The sequence below is a fragment of the Diadema antillarum genome, unplaced genomic scaffold (genome assembly GCF_040938485.1).
Source record: "Diadema antillarum isolate AM-2024a unplaced genomic scaffold, OU_Dant_1.0 seq00000382_RagTag, whole genome shotgun sequence".
Taxonomy (NCBI): Eukaryota; Metazoa; Echinodermata; class Echinoidea; order Diadematoida; family Diadematidae; genus Diadema; species Diadema antillarum.
Genome location: NW_027271380.1, coordinates 1,213,797 through 1,223,533, shown reverse-complemented (window position 1 = coordinate 1,223,533; position 9,737 = coordinate 1,213,797). Strand labels below are relative to the sequence as shown.

The window sequence follows — 9,737 nt, the reverse complement described above, 5'->3', positions numbered from 1 at the left end:
TAATAATAATATAAAATATCGAATATTAATTTTTTAAATTAAAATAAAACCTTATTTTATTCTGGATGAGTATGATATTGTGAGACTAATCATTATAACATCACTAATAAAATCTGAATTTTCAACTGTATGGTAAAGTGTTGCTTAGCTTCCTTTTCGAAGGGCACTGATGTGGTGGTAGGATCTCTATTATGCATATCGTGGGAAAATCAATCTAATCTGTGCCAATCGCTCATAATTTTGATATGAGGACATTTCTTTAACATTAAGTTGAATATGAAATGTCTATTCTTTGAGATAATTCGTGATCTTGGTGGAAAACACGTCCGACACAAGACGAAATAGTAGACGATGTACGTGTAATAAAGGCTTGTCGAAATGATACGTCCCGTGTAGTAGCCAAACTAGCTACCAGCAAGCACGGCATTCTGTACAGCGCGGCGACAAGGCTGTGTGTAGAATCAAGTGTAAATGTAATTTACGTTGTCCACAATTCAACGCCACGTAAATGTCCTCAACATAGCCCTGTTTACAGAAGCCAGAGCCATAATTTTGTACTGAAGACTACACACACATTAAATTACAAACATGGAATGTTGTTAGTTATGAACTTGTCATGCAATCATGGTTGATATGATATGCCAAGGCAAGGGCCAATAACTCCTGTGTGTAATTGCAATTGGTGAGACATGCGGTACACATTGAAGAATCTACGTCAGTAACGTTAGACGTTCTTACAAGATGTAAAATTTACGTGCATCTGTGCATGGACAGATGGGGTTGACATTGGTGGGGTGAGGGAAATAGCCTAGGGAGCCCGGGATCGGGAGGGGGATAGAGCAGAGAGGTTCTTAAATGGTGTAACCGTGTAATGCACTTGTCAATGTAATGACGCACCCCACTACCCCCGGACATGGGTGCGTCATGGTCATTTTTTGACTGACCACACGGGGTTTTTGACGGACACCACAGTCACTTTTTTGACGGACATAACGCTGCAAGTGACGAACACCACAGTCACTTTTTTGACGGACAACACGTTGAAAGTGACGCACACCTCGGTCACTTTTTTGACGGACATCCTCGGTACATTTGACGCACCCCCGTAAATACTGAAACGATTTTTGCATACGTTTTATTCAAGCAATTTCATTTTCTTTTGGTTCGTACACATAATTTGTAAAAGTTTCGGCAAGTTTCCCTTACCATGTAAGCACCGTATTGTCATTCACCGTACATCACGCTGCTGCTACGATATTCCGTGCAGTAGTATGTATTCTGTGCATGCAATCCATACATGACAATCACATGTGTGCAGAATGCGCTGTGTGTGCGCGGCCATTGCTAGTGCGGTGGATGCATACTGCTGCAGCGCAGGTAGGTACACACCACGCCACGGCATTCATATTCCCGCTCGAGTACTGCGCAACTACAGCCAAGTCGCGGTACGTAGAGATTCGCACAGCTAACAGCGTCGCGCGCGCGTCTGGCCAGCTGGTCGGTCGGGCTATCCCGCGAGCAGAAAATAGCATGCGGCAGGCAGTTCTTCTGCTGCCGTTTCGACAGGAAAGATTGAACTAAGTTGTTACATCGCTGAACAGTCCCTGGTTTGAGATTGAGTATGCATGATTTCATGGGTTTGTTGGAGGGAAAATGTAAGGAGAAAGGGTGGCTTTTAAATTCTTTGCTTGCCAGATTCTGGCAAGCATTTTTGTTTTTTCCTCTTATTCCAAAACGCTTCTCGACTTTGATTTTCACTTGCCGCCGCGGGAAAGCGCTCACTGTAATTTCACTCGCGGTACGTGTATCCAGCGTGCAAAAATGCGTGTTATTTTCCATAGCCAAGTGACGTACCATGACGCACCCCTCGGTCAAAATTTTGACCGACAATGATGGGATTTTGACGCACCCCTCGGTCAAAAATTTGACGGACAAAGCTGGTAAAATGACGAACACCTGGGTCACAAATTTGACGGACCAAACGAGGAAATGACGCACCCATGTCCGGGGGTAGTGGGGTGAGTCATTACATTGACAAGTGCATAACATTGCGAGTTAATTTGGTGCGTGTGACATTGATAACAACACTCAACAGTCTGTGTCGTGCAGCTAGCTGTGCATGCAAATCGTTCACCCAATCTTTCTTCAAATTATGTTTTAGCACATGGACACAGATCAACACTGTATCAAAGTCTTCATTAATTTGTTCTCTCTTTAATAATTTCATTGATTGAGTCTGTTTTGGAGTCTATCATTAAAAAAAAAATGTAAAATGACTTATTGTGTATTTTGAACTTAACAGAGTTGTCACCATGACGCGAAAGGGAAACAGACGCCTTCCCAATGTCCACTTTCGCAAGGAGTGGCAGAACTATGTCCGCACCTGGTTTGACCAGCCCATGCGCAAGGAAAGGCGGCACAGGAACCGTGTGAAAAAAGCGAGGAAGATAGCACCCCGCCCCATTGCTGGACCACTGCGACCTCGGGTTACCTGCCAGACCTTCAAGTACCACAACAAGGTCCGGGCCGGACGTGGATTCACGCTTGAAGAGCTGAAGGTAAGTACACTGTACAAAATTGCATGTCCATCTATTTTGTCTGTTTGTTTGCTTTTTTCCCTATCTTTCGTGTATGTGTGTGCTTTTAAACTCTGTAGCTATGCCCCTTCAAACATATCTATTTGATTTGTTGTGATGATGTCATTGGACCCAGAATCTGTTTGATTGAATCAAGTTTGATACAGTGGACTCCCATTATGACGAAGTCCTCAGGACGAGCAGTTTTCTTTCATTATATCGAAATTTCGTTATAATCGAACAAATGAACACCGATAATGAAATACAAAGGGTGGATAATGTTGCGGTCTGAATTTTTACTTCGTTGTAACCGGAATTTTGTTATAATCGTGTTCTTTATAACCGTGTTCTTTATAACGGGAGTGCACTGTACTGTAGAGAGTTTGAAATGACTATTTCCTGACGAAAAAAATCTAAAATGAATAAAGCCGCTGCTATCAGTCTCTTGAATACAGCTTGAAACATTGGTGTTATAGTGGGCTCAGTGTAATTGCAGACCTGATCCAAAGTTAAACCTCAAACTCTTAAATATTACTGAGAATTAATTAAAAAAAGAAAACTCTAATTTTATACACAGACAGAACACTTGGTACGATATTACAGTACATTGGTCTGCTATGAGAGATCATTTTAGGGGTAATAGATGACACTGCTCATTGAGATCTAAAGACCAAAGTATAAAGTTGACAGAAAGACAGAGTAAGAAAAAAAAGAAAAAAAAAGTGAGAAAAAAAACATCTGCAGAGGCATGTGCCTTCTTGGTGTCATATAAATACAATGTTGCTGAAATTGGGTAAGGCACATGACATTTTTACTGCAGAAAAATATCACATTTACCTGTTTAACTTTTTATGTACCTTGCAGGCTGCTGGAATCCACAAGAAGTTTGCCCCCACAATTGGTATCTCTGTTGACCACAGAAGGAAGAATCGGTCTGTGGAGGGTCTTCAGGCCAATGTCCAGCGCCTCAAGGAGTACAGATCGAAGCTGATCCTCTTCCCCAAGAAGCTCACCAAGCCCAAGAAGGGTGACAGTGAGGTGAGTAATAGGAATTCTGATATGAACTTTGTTGATGTTTTGACTCAGAGCATGATTGTTGTAGTGTGGTCTGTCTGTGCCAGAAAGCCACATAGAAAATGTATTATTGTTTGTCATTTTGATAATGCCAGAAATACTACATTTCAATAAAATATTGCACTGGCTTGAACAGATAAAGGGCTCTGGACATATCAAGTTTGATGTAAAAGATGAGAAACTCTGCCAATTTCATTACCTTCATACATAGTAGAATTGATGCCTCTTAAAGGGGAAGGCTAGTAACTGATCAGTGGGAATCAGTGGAAATGCTGGGAGATGATTGTTCCAATCCTTATGGGATTCATTCAAGAGTTCATTGTATATCTATTGTTGTGTGAAAATGATTTGCTTCAGAATGGTCTCATATTCAAGTAATGTGCAGTTTAATGCTTCCAGGTTAGCGTCCCTGGTCAGTGACGGAGCATTAATCTGCACATTACTTGAATATAAGACTGTTCTGAAGCAAATCATTTTCACACAACAATAGATATACAATGAACTCTTGAATGAATCCCATAAGGATTGGAACAATCATCTCCCAGCATTTCCACTGATTCCCACTGATCAGTTACTAGCCTTCCCCTTTAATGGCCAAGCGTCCATGGTGAGGATAGAGCATTTGACAAAGTTGATCAAAATATGAAAAACAGTACACCGAGACGTGTGTTACCCAAATTGTTTCACATCTCTGAAGTGTCGCGCTATTCCCATAGTGTCCCCGCACTCTGTCTGAAATCCTTTTCATGGGATGGTGGTACCAAAGTTTTCTCCTTATCCTGCCATGCTGTACAGTGGTCTCCCATTATAACGAAGTCTTCGAGACCGGCAGTTTTCTTTAGTTATATCGAAATTTCGTTATAACCGAACAAATAAACAATAAAAAAACATATAGACTCGATAATTTTGCGACCTGGATTTTTATTTCGTTGTAACTGGAATTTGTTTTAACCATGTTCGTTATAACGGGAGTGCACTGTAGATGACCTCCTTGTGCAATCGGTCAAAGTTCATACATCGTATGTTGTTTGATGTAATTGACATGTTTTTCAATGTGATGCATTATAACTTAGCCTTCAGGCTTCGACTTTGCATGTTTGTTTCAATAAACCATTATCAAATCAAATCAAATTAAAAGTTAAATCAAAGAAGTCTTCAATTAAATGTTTAGTGTCCATTGGGTTATTCAAGATTCTGGCTGTTTTGCATCAGTGCATTAATTCCCATGATAGAGTATCAATCTTACAGCACTCTATGTTCTTTGATAGTGTTTTCATGAAGGGGGAAAAGAACCAAGAAACAAGACAGGATATACATGTATACATATTTGCTGCTGACCTGCAAGAGAATGTCCTTTGAAACTACGCACAGTTGAAACTGCCCTAAACTTAATTGGTGTGCAATATATTGCTGTGTTTTTATTTTATTTATCCATTGGAATGCTGCTGTTTTAGTTAAATTGATAATGTTTTGGAGGATTACCCATGTATGAATTATGATTTAGAAAGAAAGATGTCTGGCGTATTGACACTTTTCAGTCCATAGCCTAAAACAACAGGCAAGTGTGAATGGTAGGTCAGATAGACTGTACCATATGAAATACGTAATCCAGAAAATTAACCCATTGAGGACGAGTCCCAAGTGTACTCGGGCAGGTGTGTATAAGAAATGTGTGTTGTAGCAAAATCGGTCCGTCCTCAAAGTGTTAAGAAAGTGGGAAGGGTGGTTATACTTGTTCACAATCTGTCATGCCTGGTTTTAGGGCTAAAATGTTTTATTCATGCCAAGTGAATTACTGTAAAAGTGGAAATTTTCACGGTGTTGAAATTTTCGCGCATTTCGCGCGAACAGAAATTAGCGCAAAAATAAAAGCATGCGAATATTTTTGCTTGCCATACATTCCTGAGCATGATGTCTTGATTCCGCGGAATTAAAAACATGCGAAACTCTTCTTTCCCGGCCAAGCGTGAAAAATTAGTCGCACGAAAATATCCTCTTTTGCAGTAGATTCATTGCCTGAAGCAGAATTTGTGTTTTATCTCCAAATCTGCTTTGTGTGTAATTAAAGCTGTTGTTGCTCTGAGGATTCACCATTTCTTCCTTGTGTGCAACTTGCTTTGCCAACAATTCAGGAGGCCGAGTTGAAGCTGGCCACTCAGCTGGCAGGACCCGTCATGCCAATCAAGAAGACCGTTAGGCGTGAGAAGGCCCGGGCCATCACCGACGAGGAGAGAAAGCACAGTGTCTACCAGGCCCTGCGCATGGCTCGCTCCAACCAGAAGCTCCACGGCATCCGTGCCAAGCGTGCCAAGGAGAAGGAGGCGGAAGAAGCCCAGTCCAAGCCCAAAAAGAAGTAAATTCTCTTCACTCCCCCCCCCCCCCCCCACCCCCAAAGCACAGATCTGACCGGAGAAGTCATTAACACATCCTCACACACTCGCATATCATGGTACCTGCGATTTGAGACATCATTGAGTTCAGTGCCTGATCTCTGAAGCCCTTACATCATGCCAAGAAATGAACATTTCGTGACATAACATCTGACGTCATATTGTCAATAAATACAGGATAATGTTATCTGTATTGTGACTTGTATTCATCTGGTCCTACTGTTTGAAGATTTTCTCTTTTTATCATATTCATAAAACTGCAGTCACCCAACTGAGGAGTGACCATGATTGAGTGCTGCTGTGTGGTTGTGTATTGTAAGTGTGCGTGTGTGTGTGTGTGTGTGTGTGAGATCTCTTGTCTGGATGCAGTCTTGGAATATTTTGAAAAAGGATTGTGAATAAATATGACATAAATTGCAAAGGCTTCAAAAACTAATGGAACAGCATTGGTGTATGAAATCTACAGAGAGGGAGGGTATGAGGTGTCTTAACAAACGGAGAGCAACAAAATCACACAACATGCTTAACAACATACTCGGGGGAAACATTTATTAAATCATCACATACAGTACAGTAAAATTCCACATTATAAGTCTCAGTCACATGAGCTGAATTTGGCCTTACTCGAAGCCTACCCCCCTACACATGTCCTGATTTTTTCCCCGTGCCTTTGTGTAAAAGGAAAAAAATAAGGCTGAATACAAATTTGCCGAGTCAATTATTGGACAAATCCAAGTAAACATCAAGTTCTTCACTGAAATACATAATGAAATCGAGCGAGTTGGAAATAGCAGGGTCTTTGTTAGAGTAAATCTCACAAAGCTAATTTGTATCACACTCCACTATCAAAGCACTACATGCAACTCCAGTACTGGCTCTTCTGTTTTCTGCACATGTACATGTCTGTTATGAATCAATATGACCAGTTCTGATTGGAACTTGAAACCAAATTAGTTTTGTGTGGGCGTCTGTCTGTGTGCCATGTAGTAAATAGTGTGTGATGTTCTCAGATGAAGCCATACTGCCCTACTTCGGCAAAAGGAAGCAAGTGACAAAAGTGACATTTCTTGTAAAAGAGCAAAATGTGTCTGTCATTTACACTGATGTCAATGGACTATCAAGATGTCTTATCTAACATACAACTGTATCTCTTAGTAGGATGAGAGTTTCTGCATGAAATTTGACCTGGAAGAAGAGCTCATGTGAATTATGAAAACATCACTAACTCAAATTCGGATGGTATGTCACTTGCTTCCTTTTGCCAAAGTAGGGCAGCATAGTATGACTGGAATGTGTTCAGTATTCTCTGGTGTTTGTATGTGTAATTCCCTGTGTTTAAAGGGATTGTACAGTTTTGGATGAGATGGGGCTTCAGTTTTCCAACAAGTTTTGATGACATTTTGAGATAATGAGAAACCTCTTATGAGATATGGCAGAGCATATAATTCCAAGAGGAATTCAGAGCATATTTTGAGGAAAATTGTTTTTTAAATGGCTGAGATATCCAAAACAAAGCAATCCTTATAAAACGTGGGACTCACCTTTCATTAGGATCGCTTTGTTTTACTTTCTTTGTGGATACTATCTCTGCCATTTCAAAACTGATTTTCATCAAAATAGACTTTGAATTCCTCTTAGAAAGGTATGCTCTGTAACATTTCATACATGCTAAGTGTTTTTTTAGTATCTGGCAAATAGTTAAAAGCTCAATCCTCGCCCTCAACCATTACTGTACTATCCCTTTAATTATGAACGAAACAAAGTGCAGATGGCCGTGGTGATTGCTGGCAAAATATTATGAGGACTTGCTAGTTGTGAATGGCCCCATTGTAGTGGAAATATGATGATCTGTGACACGCACATGCAGACACAAAGATTAACATATAAATACTTTTGCATTGGCTCTGGTTTTTGAGTACAATAGCGCTATGCATTTCCATGAAGAGCCCATTCAATTTAAGTTGGAAGTACAAGGGTATGCTTGCATCACAATATTTATGGACAAATGCACGTTAGAGTGAGCAGGAACATAACACTGTACAACAGAAACATGACGAAACACTAATCTTACCCACTTGAATGTATACAGTTACTACCGGTATATACACCACCGATACAATGTTGCTACAGAGTGAACAAGTCAAAAAAATTGGAAATCGTTTGTGTTGAAAAACATGGATCCTCAAAAAAGTTGCGTACCGCGGAACTTCAGCACTTTTTCAAGAACTTAGACTTGTGCAAACTTTATTGTATTACAGTTATGAACAATCTGGAGAGAATGAATGGGAGGCTTACAGGAATTTGATCAACAGCATCATTATCAAAATTATACCTGAATTCATGACATGGAAGCACCACATGATAGTGATACATGTAGGTCTACCTATGCAAATAAATTTCCGATATATGAAGAGTTTGTTCGCAAAAACGTATAAGTCCATTTTTGAAGATTTTGAAGTACGGTCTCTGTCATAAAGTCCAAAACAATACCTTTTAAATGATATATTGGTCACTACATACAAAGGTACATTTATGAAGTTATGGTCAAAAGCAAAAATTTTCTTATTATTCTCTTTATTTTTCTTGACCTTTAATTGCAAGTATCTCCATTTGGCAAATATGGACTTATCGGTTTTTGCAAACAAACTCTTCATATGTTGTAGACATGGGCGTCACCAGGGGGGGTGCGTTGGGTGCGAACGCACCCCCCTTCAGATCTATTAAAAAAAAAAAAAAATCAGTCTGCGAGCGACCTCAACGCCGGACGCTAAATAATTACTCTTTTCTAATTTGTTTTTATATTTTGCACCAGGGACACACACACACACACACACACACACACACACGCCACCACCACCACCACCATCAGGCATCACCATCTCTTTCTCCTACTCGGTGTGAGTGATTGGTGTGCCTAGCCTGGACCTGGGTATTTGTCACTCCATTCGGAGTACGTGTGAAATTAAACTCTGGCTAAATAGACAATTTAACCTTGATTTTAAACTGCTGTCCTAATAGCATTAATATGAAGATAACAATAAAACTTACCTTGTTGAAATGAATATCAGGTTGAACAATGGGTTGAGGGGCAGCAGCCGTGGAGTACGAGCTAGTTCTCAAGACATTCCTCGCCAGACCTACGGCGCGAGTAGTTCTCAAGATACCCTGTAACGCCAGCATCTTTGCAGGTGGAATCAATCTAGTGTTTAGTCCAGGAGAAAATGTTTTCAGAGGTACGAGGCCTTGGTCGAGACCTTTAGAAAGGGGAAACACTGCGACTCTCAGTCAATTTGCGTGATTAGCAAAAATGTACTTGAAGGCCCAAGTTTCCTGCCCGCATGTATACACTACAAGTACATAAACACAGCTTCCCAGTAAAGATGTTGTTGATAGGTTTGGCACACTTCACAACCGTGGTGTGCTGACCTCAACCTTCCCAACTGTATACCTACGTTGCTTCCTATTTTTCAAGGGCAGGGCAGGTTTGCAAGACGCCAGGCCCGCGTTTTATCTCCTGGTACAGACCGAGTATATTAATAGCACCACCTCCCTGGTTATAGGGTATGAGTGTGTACATGTACGCACGGCGTGTGTGTGTCAGCAGCAGTACGCAGGAGGATGAGCCAATGATTGTAATCACTAATGGCGTAACACAAACGATCACAACAGCTGCACCTGACGCAGTTTCACCCCACCC

General features: G+C 40.7%; 1 protein-coding gene across 1 annotated transcript; it reads left to right on the top strand.

Moving 5' to 3' along the window:
• Nucleotides 1-158: 158 nt before the first annotated feature.
• On the top strand, nucleotides 159-6,245 carry LOC139731597 (large ribosomal subunit protein eL13-like). Its single transcript, XM_071642486.1, has 4 exons — nucleotides 159-177; nucleotides 2,303-2,558; nucleotides 3,441-3,614; nucleotides 5,783-6,245. Exons 2-4 carry the CDS (start codon nucleotides 2,313-2,315, stop codon nucleotides 6,005-6,007), a joined length of 645 nt encoding a protein of 214 aa, XP_071498587.1. The 5' UTR covers nucleotides 159-177; nucleotides 2,303-2,312; the 3' UTR covers nucleotides 6,008-6,245.
• The last annotated feature ends 3,492 nt before the right edge of the window (nucleotides 6,246-9,737 follow it).

Bases quoted from the DNA above. Each gene is read 5' to 3' on its own strand.
- LOC139731597 (XM_071642486.1), top strand. From the start codon at position 2,313: ATGACGCGAAAGGGAAACAGACGCCTTCCCAATGTCCACTTTCGCAAG. The intron at 2,559-3,440 runs GTAAGTACACTG...TGTACCTTGCAG, and splicing joins TCACGCTTGAAGAGCTGAAG to GCTGCTGGAATCCACAAGAA. The intron at 3,615-5,782 runs GTGAGTAATAGG...CCAACAATTCAG, and splicing joins CCAAGAAGGGTGACAGTGAG to GAGGCCGAGTTGAAGCTGGC.